The sequence below is a fragment of the Anolis sagrei genome, chromosome 4, assembly GCF_037176765.1.
Source record: "Anolis sagrei isolate rAnoSag1 chromosome 4, rAnoSag1.mat, whole genome shotgun sequence".
Classification (NCBI taxonomy): domain Eukaryota; kingdom Metazoa; phylum Chordata; class Lepidosauria; order Squamata; family Dactyloidae; genus Anolis; species Anolis sagrei.
This window is the reverse complement of record NC_090024.1, coordinates 35,716,594-35,741,618: the sequence shown is the minus strand read 5'-3', so window position 1 is coordinate 35,741,618 and position 25,025 is coordinate 35,716,594. Positions and strand designations below refer to the sequence as shown.

The window sequence follows — 25,025 nt, the reverse complement described above, 5'->3', positions numbered from 1 at the left end:
TGACTATTTTATTGCTTCTCCCACAATCCTGCTGAATGCTCTGTGACTGACATGGCCTGTCAGCCTTTAGTCTTGAGCCACCTGGTCCCGGCATCACATGTTGATAGGGAAATAGGATAGAGCTCACTGAACCCCACCTAACAAGCCTTTCTGAAGTGAGTGGGATGGAGTGGGCTTTGGTATGTTGCAGAGGGAAGGAAGAATCGTCTTTCTGCTTTCTCAAGTACAGCGGAAAATACATATCAACATATTTCCACTTTAAACCCCTTTTTAATTTCAGTATTAAGTTGAACACTGAATATTAGATTTTGGGCTGGAGGGAATAGCAAAACAAGAGCAAGGTCTTTTGCTAATTTGTAGGGATCACTTCCCAGGCTAAAATGCAGCATGATTGACTTTCTAAAAGTTAACAGAAAGAAAAAGAATTCCTAGGTTAACACACAGATCCCTCTTTTAAGAAATCATTAACATTTTTCCAGTTCAGCTGGTGGAGGGAGAGAGGAGTGGGAAGGGAGTAATATTGAAGGACACAAGTGGGAGATAAAGGTGGAATCGGCAGGGTTAAGAATATTAAGAGAACAACATTATGTATGTATTTTAAAATGGTGTCTGGTTTTGATATTATTCTACCTGTGTTTACAATAGCAAAAAAGGTAAAGGCTTTCCCTGACATTAAGTCCAGTCATGTCTGACTCTGGGGGTTGGTGCTTATCTTCATTTCTAAGCCAAAGAGCCAGTTTTGTCCATAGACAACTCCAAGGTCATGTGGCCGGCATGACTGCATGGAATGCCGTTACCTTCCCGCCAAAGCGATACTTATTGATCTACTCACATTTCCATGTTTTTGAACTGCTGGGTTGGTAGAAGCTGGGGCTGACAGCAGAAGCTCACGCCACTCCCTGGATTTCAACCTGTGACCTTTTGGTCAAGAGGCTCAGCAGCTCAGTGCTTTAACCCACTGCACCAATGGTGACTCCCTGACAATGAAATTAATGTTTCCAATAAAAACATTAATTTAATTAAAATTGTTTAATATGTGTAGACCATTTTGCCTTTTAAATATTAAGTTATATAAAAATGGAAGAAATGTTTTATTATATGACATCCCAAGAACCTCCAATACTAGGCAGAATATAAATATTCACTTCATAAATAAACATGCTTATTTGGCTGTTTCTTAAACTGCCACAGAACATAATTTCTTGGGAGAGCATCAGAGGCTTGGCAATGCTTTCGAGGTCTTGAAAGCCAAGACAACTTGGCTTCATTTACATTTCACATGTGACAATTCAAGACTATCTGCAAGTGAGCAAAATAAGCTTTTGAAATCTACATTACAAAAAAAACCCAAGTTTGGCAATAATCTGTTTAGTCTTATCATTAAGGAGAAGCCAAAGGAAGCTATATTTATCAAAAGAGAGGAGGAGGGGGAGAAGACATGCAAAGTAAGAAACATGAATATTACTATTCATCTAGTGCTGGTGGCCGGTTAGATCTTTGAAAGCAGTTAGTGAAGCATTTCACAGCATGGAGACAAGCATCACCGCTTCCTAATGTCTGCACAGCAAGTGGCTGCCATAGTTTCAAGCTACAGTAGCCAATTAAAAGCTGGCAAATCGAATGCCCAGGCAGTGCCACCACAGAGAGGACATAATGTACAAAAAAGACACAGCTGCTTGTACACAAAAAAGTCAGCCAAATCTGAAATTCAGCCTGATGGTGTTGTGTTACATTGATCCCACAGCTGATGGGATATCAGTGATCAACAACAACAACAACAACAACAACAACAACAACAACAACAGCAACAGCAAGTTGTATGATTCCTCCTGGGATGCAAACAGGTTTAAACTCATCCTGAAAGATCTAGCAAGCTTTTTTCTCCCTCCTGAACATCATCATAGGTGATGACTCATGGCTGAGTATGACTGTCTTCCAAGTGTAGGGTTTTGGCGGTGGGCCTGCAAATGACTGTAGAGACCTACTCTGGATCTGCGTGGTCTTTCGCAGTGATGACATACATTTCCAGATGAAAGCCAGTCTTGACAAGGGTTTGCTTGAGGAGTTTTCATCTTGGCATATTTCTCCTTTTCACCCTCCATTTGTGCATCCTCAAAATCCACAGCACTGCTAGTAACAGCTGACCTCCAGTTAGATCACTTTAGGGCCAAGGGCTTCCCAGTTATCAGAGTTTATGCCACATTTTTTATGGTTAGCTTTCATCCCATCTTTAAATCTTTTTTGCTGTTCACTAACATTTTATTTTCCATTCTTGAGCTGAAAATAAAGTAACTATATATTGTTGAAGGCTTTCATGGCCAGAATAACTGGGTTGTTGTAGGTTTTTCCGGGCTATATGGCCATGTTCTAGAGGCATTTTCTCCTAGGAGAAAATGCCTCTAGAACATGGTCATATAGCCCGGAAAAACCTACAACAACCCAATAAAGTAACTGCTTTGGGAGACAGTGATCAGGCATTTGATCAGGCTAGTTCAGCAAACCTAATGGTGGAGAATCATCACTTCAGTGCTGGCGGTCTTTCCTTCCGCTGATGTTTATCAGCCTTTTCTTCCCAAGAGATCTGCAAGATTTTCTGGAGGCAACACTGATGGAATCTTTCCAGAAGTTGAGAGTGACGTTTGTAGACTATCCATATCTCACAGGCAGTTGAAAGGACAACAGCTTATAAACAAGCATCTTGGTATCCTTATGGATGCCAATATGAACACTTGAACAACTGAAGTCAGTTAATTTCTAGCAACAGCTATATATTAGTTTGCCCAAGCTAACTTCCATTCACCCAATGGACCTCTCCCCTTCTGTCATCATTCCTCCCCTATCTCTACCAGCCCTGATCAGCTATGGAGGGTCTCCTGAGTACCTAAAGGAGATTTTCAGGGTACACATGGAGTATAGAAGAAACAAAAATCCCTCCTCTGACTGTGGGTTGCAGGTGGGAAAAGAGGACAACCATTTTGTTCTACATTTTGCTGACTATAGCTACAGCAGGAGCAATTTAAAAGGAAATCTCACCACTAAGCTCTCTTGTTCTGTCTCTGAAAGTATCAGCATTTAAATGTGCATTTTATTAACAGCCATCAAATCTACTTTGACATGGCAACGTCATGAATGAGAAACCTCTTAGTCACTCTACCATCAACAGCCTTGCTCAGGCCATGCAGAACAAGAGCTTCTTTGTCAATTCAATCCACAACATCTTCCTCTTTTCCTTCTGCCTTCTACTTTACCATGCATATGCTTATGTTCATTAGACCACGGGAAAGGGTCTCAAAGAAATCAGCAGGCTTTCATCTTCATAAAACATCCTGGATACCAATCTTGAAGGTGAGACCAGATAGACAAGAAAGAATGCTGCAGGACAAGGTGGAAGGAAAGCACAACCTGTATCTTGCAATATTGTCAAATTGCATGAGATTTGATTGGATCCTGTGCATTCCCCCCTCTGCCAATTAAAATGGTTACAAGAAAATGGACAGCAGCAGTAACAGAGTGGGATTAATTTTTTGATCTGTGCTCTTTTCCTCATTGAAAGAACACACACTGCTTTCTCAACAGAAGAGAAATCAGGTAATATAATATTTGTATTTCTTTCCATCCACCCTATGGTGCTAAGAGATTTCTCCTATTTCTCTAGTGGCTATGCTAGCTGAGAGATTTAGACCACATAAGTAATGATTCCAAGCTTTAAATAGTAGCTCGGAGAAGGTGATTTCAAGAGGGCAATAAACCTGACTCAGAACCTGACCCAATTTTCCAGCACCTGCAGCTCTGAATAAACTATAACAGATCTTCCATGAGACCTTGTTCAAATTCCAGACATTCAGAAATAGATAAAGTAATTCTGGAGGGTGGCTATCCAACTTCTGTTTAAAAGCCTCCAAGGATTTTGTGAGAGCAGCACTACAGCTCCCAACATATATCCAGCTAGGACAGCCAATGATCAGAAATGATGAGATTGCAGTTCCTTTTATTTCCTCTCACTCCTACTACTTCTTCTGTAGTACATACATCATGACCTTCATATCCAGTGGGGATAGGTTCCAAGATCTGCTGTGGATACCTAAAACTGCAGCTTATAGCATCCAATACTTTGACTATACATGGGCCAAAGGCATTCTTAGAAGAGCACTGGAGAATGTAGATATATCCACAAATACTTTCAAGGGGGAATATTTGTTGGAGCACAGTTAAGTTAAACCATGAATATCAATTCAGCTGATAAGGGGGTAGTACAGCATTTCATGGTGTTTCCAGTTGTTTTGGTTTTGAAGGAAATGCCAACCTCCACATCTGTCAAGACTCCATCTGCTCTACTCCACATCCTTACCCTATAAGCCAGGGATCCCCAAACTAAGGCCCAGGGGCCGGATACACCCCTCCAAGGTCATTTACCCCGGCCCTCGCTCAGGGTCAACCTAAGTCTGAAATGACTTGAAAACACAAAACAACAACAACCCTATCTCATCAGCCAAAAGGAGGCCCACACTTCCCATTGAAATACTAATAAGTTTATATTTGTTAAAAATTGTTCTTCATTTTAATTATTGTGTTTTTAAGGGATTTTGCATGACAAATAAGATATGTGCAGTGTGCATAGGAATTCATTCATTTTTTTCAAATTATAATCTGGTCCTCCAACAGTTTGAAGGACCGTGACCTGTGAGTCCACAGGACTCTCTGAATGTAGGTGAACTACAATTCCAAAACTCAAGGTCAGTGCCCATCAAATCCTTCCAGCATTTTCTGTTGGTCATGGGAGTTCTGCGTGCCATTGTTGGTGGAGTTCAGAATGCTCTTTGATTGTAGGTGAACTATAAATCCCAGCAACTTCAACTCACAAATGACAAAATCAACCCCCCACTCCACCAGCTTAAAAAGTTTGAGGACCTCTGTTAGAAGCCTTTATGCTGGGGCAGGCAGATAGCAAGTAATGGGTAAAACTCATTGCAATGAGACTAAAACACATAAAATCATAGAGATGGAAGAGACCCCAAGGGTCATCCAGTCCAACCCCATTTTGCTGTGCAGGAACACATATTCAAAGCACTAACAACAGATGGCCAACCAGGCTCCCCTTTAAAAAGTCAAGAGGTGGTAACCCCACCATGCTTCAAGACAGCATATTCCACTGTCAAACAGCCCTCGCTATGAGAAAGTTTCCCCCGATATTTAAGTGTAATGTCTTCCTGCAATTTGAATCCACTGCTCCCTGTTCTAGTTTCTAAAGCAGCATTTCTCAACATGGGGGTCAGGACCGCTGGATGGGTCACTAGGGGGTGTCAGAGGGATCACCAGAGACCACCAGTAAACACAGTATTTTCTGTTGGTCATGGAGGTTCTGTTTGGGAAATTTGGCCAATTCTATCATTGGTGGGGTTCAGAATGCTCTTTGATTGTAGGTTAACTATAAATCCCAGCAACTACAGCTCCCAAATGTCAAGATCTATTTTCCCCAAACTCCACCAGGGTTCACATTTGGGCATATTGAGTATTCGTGCCAAGTTTGGTCCAGATCCATCATTGTTTGAGTCCACAGGACTCTCTGAATGTAGGTGAACTACAATTCCAAAACTCAAGGTCAGTGCCCATCAAATTCTTCCAGCATTTTCTGTTGGTCATGGGAGTTCTGCATGCCATTGTTGGTGGAGTTCAGAATGCTCTTTGATTGTAGGTGAACTATAAATCCCAGCAACTTCAACTCACAAATGACAAAATCAACCCCCCACCCCACCAGTATTCAAATTTTGGTGTATCGTGTATTTGTACTAAATTTGGTCCAGTGAATGAAAATACATCCTGCATATCAGATATTTACATTACAGTTCATCACAGTAGCAAAATTACAGTTATGAAGTAGCAACAAAAATAACGTTATGGTTGGGGATCACCACAACATGAGGAACTGTATTAAGGGGTCGCGGCATTAGGAAGGTTGAGAAACGCTGCTCTAGAGCAGCAGAAAACCAGTTTTCCCCCTCCTCAATATGACATCCTTTCAAAGATGTTAACACGGCTATCCTGTCCCTTACAACTTTCTTTTCTGCAAGCTAAATATAGGGCTCCTCATAGGGCAGTGTTTCTCAACCTTCCTAATACAGTTCCTCATGTTGTGGTAACCCCCAACCATAAAATTATCTTCATTTCTACTTCATAACTGTAGTTTTGCTAATGTAAATATCTTATATGCATAATGTATTTTCATTCACTACACCAAATTTGGCACAAATACCTGATATGTCCAAATTTGAATACTGATGGGGTTGAGAGGGGGTTGATTTTGTCATTTGGGAGCTGTAGTTTCTGGGATTTATAGGTCACCTAGAATCAAAGAGCATTCTGAACTCCAACAAGGATGAAATTGAACCAGTCTTGGCACACAGAACTCCCACGGCAAACAAAAAATACTGGAAGGCATTGACCATGAGTTTTGGAGTTGTAGTTCACCTACATCCAAAGAACAATGATGGATCTGCACCAAATTTGGCACAAATCCTCAATATGTGCTTTGTGTGTGTATATATATTCAGGTATACGTGTATATATGTGTGTATATGTATATATATGTGGTTTTGTGCATGCATTGTAATGTATGTTTTTATTTTTTGGCTTTTTAAGTCCCTTTCACTGTGATTTTCAACGTTTTTATGAGTGATGGTCACTCGTTGGCCTGATAGGTGTGTTGTGTCCAAATTTTGTGTCAAGTGGTTTTTTCGTCCAGTGGTTTTTGAGTTATGTTAATCCCACAAGTGAACATTACATATATGTATGTGTGCGTGCGTGCACACGCGTGGTTTCCTGTCTCCTCATGATGTGGCCAAAGTAGTGGCCAATTCTGGGGTGTGTGTGTGTGAATAGATAGATAGATAGATAGATAGATAGATAGATAGATAGATAGATAGAAACCCAGAGAATTGGCCACTACTTTGGCCACATCATGAGAAGACAGGAAAACTTAGAGGAGATAATGATGCTGGGGAAAATGGAAGGAAAAAGGAAGAGTGGCCGACTAAGGCAAGATAGGTGGATGTTATCCTTGAAGTGACTGGCTTTACTCTGAAGGAGCTGGGGGTGTCGACGGCCGACAGGGAGCTCTGGCGTGGGCTGGTCCCTGAAGTCACGAAGAGTTGGATGTGACTGAACGAATGAACAACAGCAACCCCAGAATTGCTTCTCTGTAGCCATGCGCTACCTGAAACAACCAGCCTGTGTTAACTTAAAAAAAAAACCCAGTCCTAGGTTCCCGAAGGGGTGCACATGTCATATTCCAGTGACGGGTTAGACTAGTGGCTCTAGTGGCTGATGACAAAGTGAATTTGGGGGGCGAGAGAGAGAGGCGCGCCTGACGCAGGAAAAGGCGCAGGCTGAGCTGCCTGGGAAGGAGGGGAGACAGTCCTTCCTCCAAAGCGAGGGAAGCAGGCAGCCCCGGGCAGCTCCCATCCCGGCTGAAGCGCAGCGACAACCTCCGAAGTAGCCGGCATGGATGCAGGGAGTGAGGGAGAAGCCCCCTCGCCTTCCTCCTCCTCCTCCTCCTCCTCTTCCTCGAGCAACCCCGAGGCCACCCGCTCCGCCTTGGCCATGACCAAAGGGCTCTCCATCTTCCAGGATGTAAGCGCAACAGGGTTCATGGGGCGCCCATACCTTCCTCTCCTGGCTGGGCTCCTTCTGCTTCCCTTTATTTGTTTTGTCTATATCTCTGTGTGTGTTTGAGTAACGATGCATTAAGGAGGGTCTTTCCCCTTGAAACAGCTAATGGAGGGGTTGTTGTAGGTTTTTCGGTCTGTATGGCCATGTTCCAGAAGCATTCTCTCCTGAAGTTTCACCTGCATCTATGGCATCCTCAGAGGTTGTGGGGTCTGTTGGAAACTAGGAAAATTGGGTTTAGATATCTGTGGAAGAACCCCTGTTGGTGCAGTGGATTAAACCACTGAGCTGCTGAACTTGTTGACCAAAAGGTCGCAGGTTTGAATCCGGGGAGTGGCGTGAGCTCTCATTGTCAGCCCCAGCTTCTGCCAACCTAGCAGTTCGAAAACATGGAAATGTGAGTAGGTCCAGCGGGAAGGTAATAGTGCTCCATGCGGTCATGCTGGCCACATGACCTTGGAGGTGTCTACGGACAACGCCGGCTCTTCGGCTTAGAAATGGAGATGAGCACCAACCCCCAGAGTCGGACAGGACTGGACTTAATGTCAGGGGAAAACCTTTACCTTTACTATATCAGTGGAATGTCCAGGGCGGAAGAAATAACTCTTGTCTGCTTGAGGCAAGTATGAATGTTGTAAATGGCCACCTTGATTAGCATTTGATGGCCTGACAGTTTTTAGGTGTGGCTTGTTACTGCCTGGGGGAATCCTTTGTTGAGAGGTGATTAGCTGTCCCTTGCTGTTTCTTGTCTGGACTTCCCCTTTCTTTGAGTTCTGTTCTTTATTTGTTGTTATGATTTTAGAGTTTTTTTAATGTATTGTCGAAGGCTTTCATGGCTGAATCACTAGGTTCTTGTGGGTTTTTTTCGGGCTATAGGGCCATGTTCTAGAGGCATTTCTCCTGACGTTTCACCTGCATCTATGGCAAGCATCCTCAGAGGTAGTGAGGTCTGTTGGAATTAGGACAATGGGTTTATATATCTGTGGAATGACTAGGGTGGGGCAAGGAGCTCTTCCCTGCTAGAGCTAGGTGTGAATATTTCAGCTGATCACCTTCATTAGCATTTGAAGACCTGCCTGAGCCTGGGAAAACCTTTTGTTGAGAGGTGTTAAAATGTGCCTGGTTGTTTCCTCTGCTGTTTTGCTGCTGTAATTTTAGAGTTTTTTAATACTGTTAGCTAGATTTTGTTCATTTTCATGATTTCTTCCTTTCTTTTGAGATTCTTCACATGCTTGTGGATTTTAGTTGCTTCCCTGTGTAGCCTGAAAAGCCTTCGACAATACACAGAGCTAATGGATCATGAATTTCACAGGCTTTTCATAGCAAGGCATATTCAAAGGTGATATGCTGACCACAGTGGCATGTGTTGTTCATAGTGGTGGTGATATTCATTGTGATGCTCATTTCTCTTTCTCTGAAGGCTTTTAAGCAGAGCCTGGATGGCCATCTATCTGGAGAGATTGATTGTGTGTTCCTACATGGAGTGAAGTTGGACCAGATGGTCCTTGTGGTCTCATCACGCTCCGTGATTCAATAGGCAAGTTGATGAAGAGGATGGGAGTTGTAGTCTCCAATACCAGAATAGATACAAACAGAGAGATTGTATTTAGGATATATTTTGTGGATCAGTTCTTCCATTCAGAGGTTGGTTGCCTGCAATCTAAACTGTGCATCTTTGTTTACAAGGGACATGTGGAGGGCACGCTAAGTACACCGTCGGCTTCAAAGATTCTGTATATTTAAGGATATTGGTTGAAAAGGGTTGGGACAGGTCATTTACCCTTCTCAACTATGCCCTGCACCTGATTCTTTACTCCTCAGCCTTGGTAGAACAATATTGTCTTATGTTTTTGGAGAGTACAGTCGGCTTTTGCTATCTACTGAAGTTTGGCTCCAGGACTCACCATGGATACCAAAATCCATGAATGCACAAGCCCCATTGTAAAAGGTGGTGTACTAAAATGGTGTGCCTTATATAAAATGGCAATATCAAAATTTGATTTTGAAATTTGCTTTTTTAATATCTTCAAGCTGGGAATAGCAGGATCCATAGACACAGAATTGTGGAAAGGGAAGACTGCCTGTATTATATTTTTAAAGTAACAAAGTAGGAACATTTCCATTCATTTATATGTTTGGGCTTTGTTTGATATGTAGTGAGCTTTTAAAAGCTAAATAAATACATTTACTTGATTTTGTAACATTCATTCATTAGTTTGTTTTATGGTAGCCAGTTTGTTTCCTTGTTTCACTTAAAAGACTATTGTTATTTTAATGCTGTGCATTCTGTGTTTTGGGTTGCTGTGAGTTTTCCGGGCTGCATGGCCATGTTCCAGAAGCATTCTTTCCTGACGTTTAACCCACATCTATGGCAGGCATCCTCAGAGGTTGTGAGATCATCTGGAAACTGGGCAAGTGAGGTTTATATATCTGTGCCCAGGGTTTGTGTTTTCATTATTGTGTCAATGTAAATACAAGCTGGCAAAATAAAGAATGCCCTGCCTGCCATTATAGAAATGGATCTTGTTGAACATTAGAGACAAATTAAGAGCATAAAGTTAACAGCACAAGCTTTTGCAGACTAGAGTTGTATTTACACAGTAGAATTAATGCAGTTTGACACAATTTTAACTGCTATGGTTCTAAGCTATGGAAATGTGGGATTTGTAGTTTTACAAGGTGTTTACCTTCCCTGCTAATGAGCAATGATGCCTCACCAAACTACAGCTCCAAGGCCTCCATAACATCGAACCATGACAGTCAAAGATATGACAAACTGCATTAACTCTACAGAGCAGATCAGCCATGGGCAAATTTTGGCCCTCCAGGTATTTTGGATTTCAACTCCCACAATTCCTAACAGCCTGTAAACTGGCTGGGATTTCTGGGAGTTGAAGTCCAAAACAACTGGAGGGCCGAAGTTTGCTCACGCCTGATGTAGATGCACCCCTAGGCTAACACAGCTATGTCTTTGAATCCTGCTAATATGAAGGTGCTCCCTTTAAAAAGAGTTCCAAAGTCCCTATTCTTTAGTTTACATACCAAATGAAGGTAACTCCAAGACAAGCCACCAAAATGCACCAGATGCAGATCTTGTACTTATCCCTGCTTTCTCTACTGATGGGGCTCACAGTTTTGGGAAGGGTGATCTACAGTGATTGTTGGCATTTGATTAAGGATTAGTCACCTCTCTATCAGTTCTGTACTAGACAATAACATGCATCAGATTTTGAATGAATGTTTGCTTTGCAAACTGAATTGTTTCAGATATTTTGGCATCTTTTGATTGTTTTGATTTTGGCAACCAATCAATAGGAATAGTCAAAGTGGCATAGTGATTTGAGTATTGGACTAGGACTTTGGAAGGAGACCTTGGATAAGTCCTACTCTCTCACTCTAAGAGATGAATAGGTTCTCTTTGGGGTCACCATAGGTTGGACCACTAGAGAAATTACACTGTTTATCCGGTATTGTACCACCTGACATCCGCCAGGAAGAAGCAGCCAATAGTGAAAGGACCAAGGCAGTGACATCTCCAGCTCATCTGTTGTTTGGGTATCAGCCAGCACGTCAACGACTTAAATCAAGAAATAGCTTTCTAAGATCTACAGAGACACTCACTAGAACACCTCAGTAAGCGAGAGTCCAAAAGTGGCAGGCTCAAACCCAGAACCTCAACCAATGGCTGATACCAAATGAGAGACTCCCCCCTAGGCACACAGAAGACTGGGAGACTTAGAAGGCGCTGAACAGACTTCGCTCTGGCACCATAAGATGTAGAGCCAACCTTAAGAAATGGGGCTACAAAGTGGAATCCTCGACATGTGAGTGTGGAGAAGAGCAAAGCACTGACCACCTGCTGCAATGCAACCTGAGCCCTGCTACATGCACAATGGAGGACCTCCTTGCAGCAACACCAGAGGCACTCCAAGTGGCCAGATACTGGTCAAAGGACATTTAATCAACTACCAAGCTTGCACATTTTTGTCTGTTTGTTTGTTTTGTTCTGTTAGAAATGTAATACAATTTTCTGGCTGCCCCTGACACCATAAATAAATACCATAGGTTGGAAACAACCACAAAACAACAAATGTAAAACCACATAAACTGTCAGTTGTCAGCTTCTTGTTCAACAGTAAATACCACTGTGTGTCAGTTGTTACATTAATTAGTAATGTTTGATATTAATTACCAAATATATGCAAAATGAAATACTTGAAATGCTATATAACTATTTGGTGAACATCCCATGAAAACCAAACAGAATAGTAGTTGTGATATTGTTTGAAGATGTCTGTTAATTCATTTCAAATTTTAGCAAAACATACAAAGACCTAGCTATGATTTAGAAGTTGTTTGTGGGCATCACGACATTTCTAAATGATGAATTACAGCAGTCCTTAGGGTTCTTTGCATTCATATAAGGAATCCAATGTGTGACTCAATATATCTCTGGATGAAATATCAGCTTCCTACTGTGACAGCAAAAGGATGCAGGAATGATAGCACAATCAGTAGTTGGATGCCACAACTCAATCAGACTGGCACATCAATCAGTTTGGATGCACTTTAGATTTAGTGTTACTTCTAAAGTTCATCTTCCTCAGAAGTATTAGCTGCACTGAAAAGTAGGCAACCTAATGCTCACAAGCAAATTTAGACTACGCATCTCATATCTGTCCGTTAGCCACACTGACCGAGACTTATGGAATTTATAGTATGAAACAATGTGCTGTCCTCCCAATGGACTCAATCTATCCTAGCTGCATAGAACTATCTGTAAACCTTGTTTATTTTTATTTTTTCAGATACTGAGAAGAGCAGACAAAAATGGTAAGTCCTACGATTTGTCTGTGTTTCGGAAGAATCACATAAATAAATGGTAAGACGTACAGTGGAACACAGTTCTGTTTCTTGCACCTTCCACTATGACTTCATAAGTCACTATAATATGTGACTGAGGAATCTGTTCCAGAACAAACTTTCTACAGTACTGATAGTGTATGGTGGTCCCAATTGAATTAATTTATCATATTATTCAGCTGATGGCTGAATAATATGTTAATAACATGGAAAAGGTTTGGGGTGTGGGGTTTTTTTTGGGGGGGGGGGTCAAACTCCTAAAATTCTCCAGCCAGCAGGGGCATTTAGAGAAAGCATAATGCTTTTTTCTCCAATTCAACCTATAATCCTTCTCCACCACAACAGGATTGCCCAGTGTTTATGCCCTCCAAGGAATTCTATAAATTATAGTCCAAAAAAGTACCTTTTCCAAACTCAGGAAAAATATAAGTTTCAGAATGAATGTACCATTTCAGTCCAAAGGATATTATACAGATAGAAAGTTCCTACAAAGATCATATTTCCCCTTATAATTCTGCCTGAACTTTATATCATTTGGGGGGCAGATCCTCCGTCTGTCCAACCCTTACATATATAGTTAGGGGGGGAACAATAGGGGACATTCTCTGTGCTGCTCCAAATTGTAGACCTCCAGATAAAGTTAGCTCCTAATGTGAACTGTTTTCACTGAGTGTGGCAAAAGGGATTTAATGGTATATGCTGTTCATTGACCTTATGCTTTACATGTACAATTGGCCTTCCACATTTGCAGATTTAACTTTTGAAAATTTGATTAATATGTTCTATTTAGGAATCTTTAGATCAGTGGTTCCCAACTTCTTTTAACCGAGGACCACTTGACCAAGGACCACTTAGATCAGGGACCACTCTCCAACATTACTATAAAAAAGGGTTATTAATCAGTTTTTTGTCAGTTTTTAGATTTGGTTTGGTTATTTGTGGTCATGATTCAGAAAATTGTATTGGATAGACCACATCAGCTCTAGTGTCTGATACAGAACATATGCCATCTAGTAGTCATCATCTGCTCACCTATAGAAAACCATATTTAATAATCTAGAGCTGATGTGGTCTATCCAGTGCAATTTTCTGTGAAATATGGGGAGTTGTAATCCAAAACAGAATCAGTGTGATTTAGTGGTTTTGGAATTGGGCTAGCAGTGGAAATACTCTGGGTCTGTAGGAAGACAATGACAAAGCTCCTCTGAGTAAATCTTGTCATGAAAACCTTATGATAAATATGCAACAGGTTAGATTTGACTTCAAGGCACACAACAGCAATGCTTATTCATAAAAATTTATTAGTCCAATACATCTCAATTACACCAGACCAGGGAAATGTTTTGTTGTTATGTGCCTTCATGTCAGCTCCAACTTACGACAACCCTATCCCTAAGCAGAAATCTTTTCTTTCCAGAAGCCACAGAAAAGTAGAATTATTAAGTGCAGACAGAAACTGAGTAGAGAGAAGCTGCACCTGTGCTGTGCTTACATTTCTTTCCAATAACATTCCTGAAGGCAAAGCATTGAAAATGCAGTAATTAAGGAGAGATGAAAGGCACAGCAGGGATGGTGGCAAATACATGAGGTGAATATAGTTTATTTTATTCAAGGGAAAATGACTATGTTCCAAGAAAAAAGGGAAACAACTGAAGGAGGGAAAAGATTGCTTCCTCTGGACAAATTAGTCTAAGAACCTCTTAATTCTGGAAGGAATTGTCCACTCCTGGGGCCTGCTGCAGGCTACTCCACTCTTCAGAAACAAAGCTGAATGTATTTTCTGAACGTTGTGTTGCAAAAGCATTGATATACTTGGAGGCATCCAAGGGTGGGCTTTCTAATTTTTCAGTCAATTTGGTGATGGAGTGGAACCAAATTGCTCTTGAGCTACCAAAAGTACAAGAGGGCCTATGATCTCACTCTTACTTTGATGGGTGTTTCGGTGTAGCATTGGAGTGAGGAGTAGGGGTTGGCCTTGGTCAGGATGAGGTCATGGATGGGAAAGTAAAAGTATATCAATTTATTATTTATTTATTTCACATACTTGTTACTCTGCCCTTCACAGCCCCAAAGGGGGACTCAGGGTGGCTTCACAGCAAGCACCATTTGGTGCCATCACAATAATAAAAAGAATCAACAAATTCATTAAATCAGAACGTGAAATAAACAGTTGTTAAAACATGCCAGTTAAAATCAGAGTCTGGGTCAATTCATTGTCACTTTGAATTGCTTATGTCTTCTTTTCACTAGCCGCTATTCAATGTTCAAACCTATCCATGAGACTCTATATTGCCCACTCCTGAGACAGAATCCTAGAGCTGGAAGAGATCCCCAAGGGCCATGCAGCCCAACCCTCTGCCATGCAGGAAAGCACAATCAAAGTACTCCTGATAGACAGCCTCTGTGGAAAAGCCTCCAGAGGAGACTCCACCACAATCCTAGGCAGACTATGCCACTCTCCAGAAAGTTCTTCCTAATCTTTTCAGTCAAATTTCTTTCCCTGCCATTTGAAACCATTGCTTCCTTGTGCCCTGGTTTCCAGAGTAGCAGAAAGTCAGCTGTTCCCCTCCTCCTCCTCAATGGGTCACCCTTTGAAATCTTGAAACATGGTTCCAATGTTCTCTCTCTACCTTCTCTTCTCTCAACTAAACATCCCCCAGGAGGAAAGGACAAGGAAAAAGAGAAGGAAGAAAGGAAGGGAGGAAGAGAAGGTTGAAAGGAAGGAAGGGTGGAAGGGAATGGAGGGAGGAAAGAGAGAAGTAAGGAAAGGGAGGAAGGGAAGGAAGGAATGCAAATGAGAAAGAGCTAAGGGGGGAGGAAATAGGGAAGGGAGGAAGGACGGACTGAAGGGAAGGAAGGATAGAAGGAGAAAGACAGAGGTAAGGAAGGGAGGGAGGAAGGGAAGGAGGAAGGAAAGAGAAAGGGTCTGAGAAAAGAGCCCAAAGGACCGTATCTGGACCCCAGGCTTTGGTTTGCCCATACCTGCAATAGATACTAATTCCAAACACTGAGGGCCCAGACCATTGGCCATCTCTGGTGAACTGGATACTGTATATCTATAAGGATTTTCTTCTCTTGATATATTGCTTGAATCTGGTAGAATTCTCATGACAGAGGATCAGTGATTTGTACTCTGTATTCATCTTATAATTTCCCTACTTCAGTAGCTTCCCCTGTGAGTACTTAAGACTACATTATCATTTTTCAGTTTTCCTTCTGCTCTGCAGCTTTTGTGCCATTCCATTTCTCTCTATGTCATTTTGTACACCACGGACTCTTCATAAAGCCTTGCCTTCTGTGCCTTTATACCATTTGCTATTTTGCCTCGATATGCTCAGCAGCTTTGACAACCTTGCCTGTTCCTGAGATAGATGACTAGAGAACTGATTTGGGGTATTTATTACCTGTTCTAAACTGGTGTTCTTAATTTTCCATAAGAAATAGCTCCCAGAGCACCATTCTCGAGATGGACGGCACCAACCAGCTGTTTGCAGCCTCAGATAAGGATCAGGTGCCATAGTGTACTTCAGATGCTTACAGTCCAGGAACAAGGAGTAGAAACAGTTTCTCAGAGATCCCTAACTGCTGACCTGAAAGAATGTTCCTTTATAAAGAGCTGTCATTATTGCTGCTCTGTGGTGCCAATCACCCATCGCATGAACATGCTCATACATACATATACACTGCTATTAAGATTGTCAGAGTAAAAAGTTGAGATGGCTCTTATATTTTGAATTGTTATGTAGACAAAAGTCAAAATAATGCAATAGTTTGAGCATTGATGATGACTCTGGGGACCAGGGTTTGATTTTTCATTCAGTCATGAAAACCATTGAGAGGTAATGCTGGGCAAATCACACATTCCCTGAAGATCCCATGATAGATTAGCCTTAGAGTCACCATATGTTGTAAATGATTTGAAGCACGCAACAACAATGGAAGAGGGAATTTCAGCAGGTTTTGATTTGTGACCTGGTTGTGTGACAAGCAATGTTTGTTAAAATGCCCATACTTACACAAGAATTAAAAATACAGGAGCTGTCCACAGTTCTAGTCTGACAGCCCTAACTACAATGTTGTTATTTTTTTTCGGTGCCAGAAGCAACTTGAGAAATTGCAAGTCGCTTCTGGTATGAGGGAATTGGCCATCTGCAAGGACGTTGCCCAGGGGATGCCTGAATGTTTTGCCACCTTGAGTCACCTCCAGGCTGGGAAAGGTGGCATAGAAATGCCGTAAATAACTACCATCCTGTGGGAGGCTTCTCCCATGTCCCCACATGGGAAGCTGGAGCTCACCCTGTCCCACTGATTCAAGCTGCCGGCCTTCAGGTCAGCAGTTCAGCTGGTACAAGGGTTTAATCCATTGCATCATCGTGACTCCCAACTACTATGTAAAAAAAGTGAAAGAAGGCATAGACAGAGGCAAGTCTAAAGAACTTCACGTGTACAGAGGGAAAAGATAATTCCTCCTTTTTCCAGTTTTGCAAATCTGTGTTTGAATTCCTATGTATTCAACAGTGTTTGTGCTGCTGAATGGGGATGGAAACCACCCTTTTTGTCACATTAAAATCTCAGCTTTGGTGTAACATGACACGTGGCCCTCTCCAAGCTAGGAAAAGCTATTGTCGCAGTGCAGATAAGTGAGATAATTTGTTTGTTTCATTTCTGCTATTTTGGAGAGGTGTTTTTTTTTTACTTTGAAAAAAACCCTCACCTCTGGAGATGCTTGCCATAGATGCAGGCGAAACGTCATGAGAAATGCCTCTAGAACATGGCCATATAGGCCAAAAAAACCCTCAAGAACTGAGTGATTCCAGCCATGAAAGCCTTCGACAATACATCAAAAGTAAAAAATCTTTTTATGCTTCAAAAAAGTAACCATTTCAAGCTCTTCGGTGAAAGTGATCCCATGCAAACTTCATTGGAAGTCAGGTTATTGCTACACGTTCTTTCTTCAGGAAACAACCTTTTTCATTACAACAGGTTTTTAAAACATTAAGGGGAAATGTCTATATTTATTTCTCAACTAGCTTGGGGACCCGGCGTTGCCCGGGTTATTAGAGAAAGTGGGTAATGGTGGTTCTGTATGCCAAGTTTGGTCTTTATTGGTCTTTGGATAATGGCAGCATTATTTTCAGGAAGTGAGTGAAGGTACTTCAAAGTCCCATCATCCATGGGCCATCCTCCTACAAACAGCAGCAGGATATAGAGTGGGTCATGGGGGCTCTGTGTGCCAAGTTTGGTCTTTATCAGTCATTAGATGAGGGTGGCAGTGGTGTCAGTAAGTGAGTGAAGGTACTGCAAGTCCCATCATCCAAAGTCCATCCCCTTTCAAACTGCAGCAGGATGTAGAGTGGATCATGGGGGCTCTGTGTGCCAAGTGTGGTCTTGATTGGTCATTAGAAGAGGGTTGCAGCAATCTTTGGAAGGGAGTGGAGGTACTTGAAGTCCCATCATCCATGGTCTGTCCTCCTCCAAACTGCAGCAGGATGTAGAGTGGGTCATTGGAGCTCCATGTGCCAAATTTAGTCTTGATTAGTCATTGGCGAGGGTCTCAGTGGTCTCAGGAAGTGAGCAAAGGTACTGCAAGTCCCATCATCCATCCCCAAATTTTTCCAAACAACACCAGGTCGTAAAGTAGGTCATGAGAGGTCTATGTACCAAGTTTGGTCTTGATCCGTCATTGGATGAGGTTTGCAGAGGTCTCAGAATGTGAGTGAAGGTATTGGAAGTTCCATCATCCATGGTCCACCCTTCTCCAAAACTGCAGCAGGATGTAGAGTGGGTCATGGGGGCTCTGTGTGCCAACGTTGGTCTTGATTGGTCATTAGATGAGTTTTGCAGCAGTCTTGGGTAGTGGAGGTACTTGAAGTCCCATCATCCATGGTCTGTCATCCTCCAAACTGCTCCAGGATGTAGAGTGGGTCATTGAAGCTCCATGTGCCAAGTTTAGTCTTGATGAGTCATTGGCGAGGGTCTCGGTGGTCTCAGGAAGTGAGTGAAGTGACTGCAAGTCCCATCATCCATTGTCAAATTCTTCCAAACCGCACCAGGATGTAGAGTGAGTTATGCAGGCTCTCTGTGTAAATTGTGGTCCTGATCCATCATTGTTGGCAGTTATAATGGTCTTAGGAAGGGAGTGCAGGTATTGCAAGTCCCATCGCCCATGGTGCATCCTCCTTCAAACTGCACCTGGATGTAGAGTGCACCATGGAGACTCAGTGTGCCAAGTTTGGTATTTATTGGTAATTGGATGAGGGTTGCAGTGGTATGAAGAATTGAGCAATGGTACTGCAAGTCCCATAATCCATGGTCCATCCCCGGCCAAACCACACCAGGATGTACAGTGGGTCATGAGAGGTCTCTGTGCGAAGTTTGGTCCTGATCAGTCATTGGATAAGGTTAACAGTGGTCTCAGAATGTGACTGGTGGTACTGCAAGTCCCATCATCCATGGTTCATCCTCCTCCAAACTGCAGTAGGATGTAGAGTGGGTGATGGGGGCTTTGTGTGCCTATTTCGGTCTGTATTGGGAGTGTTCTGACCCAGCCCCCTTTGGCCTTTCCTTTCCTCTCTTTCTCATCTCAGAATGTTGGATTTGAGGCTGGCCAATCAGAGACCATATGCAAATTTCCTTCTGTCATGCCCCGTTTCTGCCATGAACCCTCTTCTCCACCAGGGGCTCCTATTGAAGCTGGCCAATCAGAGACCATATGCAAATAGCACCACAGCGGCAGCCAATCAGAACGCTGGCACATACACCTTCCGCCCTCTTTCCTTCCTCTTTCCTCCCTCTGTCCTATACAAACAAACACTCTTCTTTATTATATATACAGATATATCATTACTAGGTTACTGAAACTTTGGATCTTAGGTACATTCATCTAAGTGAACCTATTTGTCTTAATGGCACTTAATGATAATATGGTTAGGATCTGAGTGTTACCTTGCAGCCTGCAGAGAAAATTCTAGTACTTTACAGAGTACACTGTTTGTGCATAACTTGTCAAAGATAAATGCCATTCTTGTCTAAAAGAAAACATGCATTTTACTGTTTCGTTTATTCTCCAAGGGGGAGTGAGGTGAAGGAAGTTTTGTTGAACATAGGTTTCTATGGCTACTTAAGAAATGCTAAGCAACACATTAGTGACAGTATGTAAGATCACGAAAGTGGGTGAAATAATTTCTTGAAAGCTATGTTGCCAAGACAAACAATACTGTATTTGGTTAACTTTCATCTGGATGAAGAAAATGTCATTTCAGGAAAGGGTTTTGTTTCATGAATCATCCCTCTTCATATGAACACACTAGAAGAGGTGAACTTTGAGAGGAATCAAAGAACAAAAATGAGGATGTTCTGCTTTGTCAATTACTGGAAGAAATTGGATAAAGCCCTCTAAGGATGCTTTATCATTTTCTAATACCAGAGCCTCGTGCTTGATAATACATTTTGGGGAGCTGAAAGTGTGATTTTCTTGTAGTTACAGGAAGCCTTTGGTGGTTTGAGATGTGATTCAGTATTTCAAAAGGAATCTGCTCGTTTTATCTTCAGGTGTTTTGTGGGCAGTTTTCTGACGCTTTCTTTGAAGAACCTCACTTCCCTTTGAGGTTGGGTGATGGGTGGTGAACTTGTTTATTTCTATGTTTGTTTTGTAATTCTTCACATTCTTTTGAGAACCAGTGGATTCTTAAATAAAAATAAAACATGAGGTCAACCTTATTACCAACCCAATTTAGTAAAGACATAAAGTTTATCATTTCTTGTAAGTATGGTGTTCGTCACAATATCTTGCTGTAACGAATTCCGCAGTGTGAACTTTGTGTTAAGATGGTGCTTGTTGCACCTCAGCTTGTTGCACCTCAGCAACTGTGGTAATACACAGTAATACACATATAAGAAGGGCCAAAGGCACCTTAAGCAAATGGAAAGATAAAAATCCAAGAATAAATAAAGGAATACAAAGGTAAATCCATAAAACAGGGAGAAAAACTTGAGCATGAATCTTGGGTCTTGAACTAAGGCATGAACTAGGAACTAAACAGGAGTTCCTCACTCCAGTAGCGATGTTGCTTGAGCTAAAATCCTAAGAGTTCTCTCACTAATTTAAGGACTGCAAAGCATGAACACATTCCTTTGCTCTTGAGAGGCATGCTTCTGCCTCTTTTTCTCATGGATTTTCCTTCACCTGAATCTCTGCCCCCTCAGAAGCAGCCTGGTATCTCTGTTTAAGCCAGCTGCTCCCTCAGATGAGCTAATGTTGTCCTCCTCTCTCTTAGATTCCACTTTCACACTCTGTCTCAGCGACAGCATTTTGCTCTGAACCCTCCCCCCCCCCTTTGTTCCCTCATCTACAGAACTATTTTGCTCTAAAAACCCCTCTGTTTGCTCACCTACAGAATCATCAGGCCCTGAACACCCAAATCCCTCATCTTCATCTGGCTGGACCACAACAGTGCTTTTTAATCTAGGGTTTGATAAATACATCCCCAAAGTCCTCAAGCAGCAATAACTACAGCAAAAGTAAAATGACTAATATATTTTGAAAACTCATAACTCCACCAAACAGAAAGAGGGAAGGAAAATGGTTGCTATTTGGTTCATCGTGATTTGAAGAGTATTTGCATCACAAAGGTTTACATGACAAAATTTAGTCCTATCGATTTGGTGCTTAGAAATAGACAGGGAGCCAATGTTGGATACATTCCCAACAGGTAATCTGGTTAATGTATTTTGAACTGGTTGAATATTGCATTGATTATTTTCCCACAGTTGCCAGCCTCAGCTGTAAGGCCTGAGGGATTTGGCGGAACATTTTTTTTGTTACCAGGGAGTCTTAAAAATGTTCTCCATTCTCCTCCAACTAATGAATCTAAACAGGAGACTGGGAATTCCAGGCTCCCAAGTTAATAAATATTGTTGCAAGCCATTATAAACAGCCTGAATAGCAGGACAGTTCCTGCCAAAATCACAATGACTCATTTTCTAAATTGGCTGAGTATCTCTTAATTTAAAATGCTTGGAATCAGAAGTGTTTTTGAATTTTGGAATATCTATACTTTCATATATGTCTATAATGAGATACAGTATATCAGAAATAGGACCCAACTTATAAACCTAAAATTTATGTACATTTCACACACACATATAACCTAAAGGTAATTTTCTATGATATTTCTAATCATTTTGTGCATGAAATACTGTTTGTGTACACTGAAACATCAAAGAGCAAATCCACCTATGTGGATTATTTTGGGGTGTTCAAAATGTATTAATAATGTGAATTAATTTTGTAATCTATAAGCAGTGATATTTTTTCCTGAATTTTTAAATGTTGCACTAACATCCCAGAGAGAAAGTGAATGTATATCTTCTTGCATGAGAAATATCTGTATATCTTCTTGCATGAGAAATTCATACTAAGGTTTCAAGTGTATTTTTTTTTAAAAAAAAGAATATTCACAAAATTGTGGAAAATGCGAACTAGACAAACTTGTTGCATAGACAATATATTACTTGAATTCATAGTATATTCAATGAAAGAATTTATCAAGAGGAATATATTATTGACACTGAAGGTGCATCTACACTGTGGAATTGGTTTGGTTTGACACCACTTTAACTGCATGACTCAATGCTGTGGAATCAAAGGAATTGTAATTTTACAATGTCTTTAGCCTTCTCTGCTGGTGTCTCACCAAACTGCAATTCACGGGATTCTATAACACTCAGCCATAATAGTTAAATGGTGTCAAACCGCATTCATTTCAGAGTATATGCACCGTAAAAGAGTTTTGATTGTATCTTACGTTTCTCTGAATTGCCCCCAAATTTGATCTGGCAGTTAGATATAAGACAAATTTAAGCATTTTTTTAAAAAAAAACCTAAAATGATTCAAGACCAAAGTGTGCAAAAGACTAGTAGATTGTAGACCTGAAAGCAACAATGACATTTTCTGGGAAGTAAACATTGAATCATTAGAAATCCTAAGGTTAAACTCTTGTGCCAGCAGTACTAAAGACCAACAGGTCAGAGGTTTGAATCTGGGGAGAGTATGGATGAGCTCCTTCTGTCAGCTCCAGCTCCCATGCGGGGACATAAGGGAAGCCTCCCACAAGGATGTTAAAACATCAGAACATCAAGGTGTCCCCTGGGCAACGCCCTTGCAGATTGACAATTCTCTCACTCCAGGAGCGACTTGCAGTTTCTCAAGTCGCTCCTGACACACACACACACACACACAAATTAGAAATCCTGCAGTCTTTTAAAAATCCCATTTGAAAAGGCAGGCCTGGTTCAATGTATAATCAAATTTTCTTTTGTTTCTTTAATTTCAGATGATGGCAAATTATCCTTTGATGAATTCAAAGCCTACTTTGCTGATGGGATCCTACACAGGGAGGAGCTGCATGAGTTATTTCACACCATCGATGCGCATAAGACAGAGTGAGTAGGATTTATTGGGGAAGTCTTTGAAGGCATATGGTTTCCTTGGAAAGGCCATGTGGTTTTGCTATATGGATCTATCTGGAAAAGCACTGCTTGCTAACAATATATGAATGAATGCATTCTTTGGCTGGGAATCAGTGCCTCTGATGTGGTTTTGGGTGAAGATTTCACTGGAAAAATTGAGCTAATAAATTTATTGCTCACAAGTAGCTTCCAAATTTTGACTTCCTTATTAATATATGTCCCAATAGAAAAGTCCTATTCTGCACCTTTCCCCCAAATATCAGTTAATTCTCATACTCTGGTCTGCCAGATGTTTTCAATTCATCTCCTAGAAGGCCTAGCCAGCATGACCAATGGTTAAGGACCCTGGGAACTGAAGTCAAAAGTATATGGAGGATGGGGACAAGTGCTCTAAATTTCCATGCATGTTTCTGCATCTCTTTTTGAAACTCTTTTTTCTCATGTCCTTTTTGAGATTTTGCTGGAGAGTACATTTCATATTACACCCCAAATATGAGCAGCAGAAAAGTTGATTTTCAGCTCTGAGAAGAACAGAAACAGAGACATGACATGTTATAAAAATATTATTTTAGAAAACCTTTCCATGGTGGAATTGGGCTGTAGTCATCACTACTTAAACCGCTCTCCAATGCAATACAAATCTTAGAATACATCTGTTGTTTTGCATGAGGTCTTGTGCATATCTCTTACCACTCCTTCTCCCAGCAGACCAACACCGTTCCATTTAAACAGGTCTTCAGCTTTTAATATGGTTATTTATTTATTTATTGTGCCAGAAGCAAATTGGGAATACAGTTATAATGTATTAAAAACCATAAATAAAGTTAAAAACTTGGCATTATGCTAAATTTCCTTTGACCAGAAACTGTCCATTTGGTGTGTCCCTGGTGAGAAGGTCCTCCACTGTGCATGTGGCAGGGCTCAGACTGCATTGTAGTAAGTGGTCTGTGGTTTGCTCTTCTCCACACTTGCATGCCGTAGACTCCACTTTGTAGCCCCGTTTTTTAAGATTGGCTCTGCAACTTGTGGTGCCAGAGTGCAGCCTGTTCAGCACCTTCCAAATGGAGCTGCGGTGGCACAATGGGTTAAGCCCTTGTACCGGCTGAATTGCTGACCTGAAGGTCAGCAGTTTGAATCCACAAGAATCCATCTGTCAGCTCTAGCTTCCCATTAGGGGCCATGAGAGAAGCCTCCCATAAGATGGTAACATAACCGAGCGTCCCCTGGGCAACATCCCTGCAGACGGCCAATTCTCTCACACCAGAAGCGACTTGCAGTTTCTCAAGTCGCTTCTGACATGATTTAAAAAAGCATTTTACAAATCACCCAGACTTCTGTGTGCCCAGGAGGGAGTTTCTCATCTACTCTCAGTTACTGATGGAGGTTCCAGGTTTTAGCCTGCCACTTTTGGATTCTCGATTACTGAGGTGTTCCTGCAAATATCTCTGTAGATCTTTGGAAGCTATTTCTTGATTTAAGATGTTTTAATATGGTTGGAGTATTGCAATGGACAAAATTTTAATGTGTATTTAATTACTTTAAATTAATGATTTATTTAAGAGGATTGTACATATTCCAGATTGTTTTAGTTCTATTGTTTGTATGTGTGGTGAGATTTGCTCTAGTTTTTATATGGAAAAGAGCAGGATATAAAGAAAAGTTTTTGTCCACCAACTAGAAGAAGAGCACTGAAATTCAGAATCCAGTGGCCAACCAAGTGCCTATGGGATTCAAAGAGGAATCTAATTCCAAGTAAGACAGAACCATTATGCAGAAAGTTATCTGCTTAGACACAGAAAATGCTGGAAGCTTTTAGAAATGTCAAGTAAGCCCAGACACATACAAAGTGTTCTGACCTATATACTATAACATTTGAACCCATTCTGTAAATAAAATACCAGCTGGAACATTAATGAGAGGTATAAAGAACAAGTGCAACAATCATATAATGGAAACAGTGCTGAGTTTGCATGACTGACATAGCCTTTTATTGCAAAACTAGGTAGTGACATCAGTTGAGTAAGAATAT

General features: G+C 41.3%; 1 protein-coding gene across 3 annotated transcripts in view; it reads left to right on the top strand.

The window, feature by feature from the left end:
* Positions 1–25,025, top strand: part of NECAB1 (N-terminal EF-hand calcium binding protein 1) — a 65,226-nt gene that overhangs the window by 2,524 nt on the left and 37,677 nt on the right. The window contains exons 1-3 of one of the 3 annotated variants that reach the window (XM_060775581.2): positions 7,256–7,626; positions 12,471–12,495; positions 22,861–22,969. In XM_060775581.2, the coding sequence (XP_060631564.2) occupies positions 7,498–7,626; positions 12,471–12,495; positions 22,861–22,969 (263 nt within the window). In that variant the 5' untranslated portion in view covers positions 7,256–7,497. Of the gene's footprint in view, positions 1–7,255; positions 7,627–12,470; positions 12,496–22,860; positions 22,970–25,025 lie in introns of those variants that run through there. The other 2 variants (XM_060775580.2, XM_067467368.1) reach the window with 2 other exon arrangements.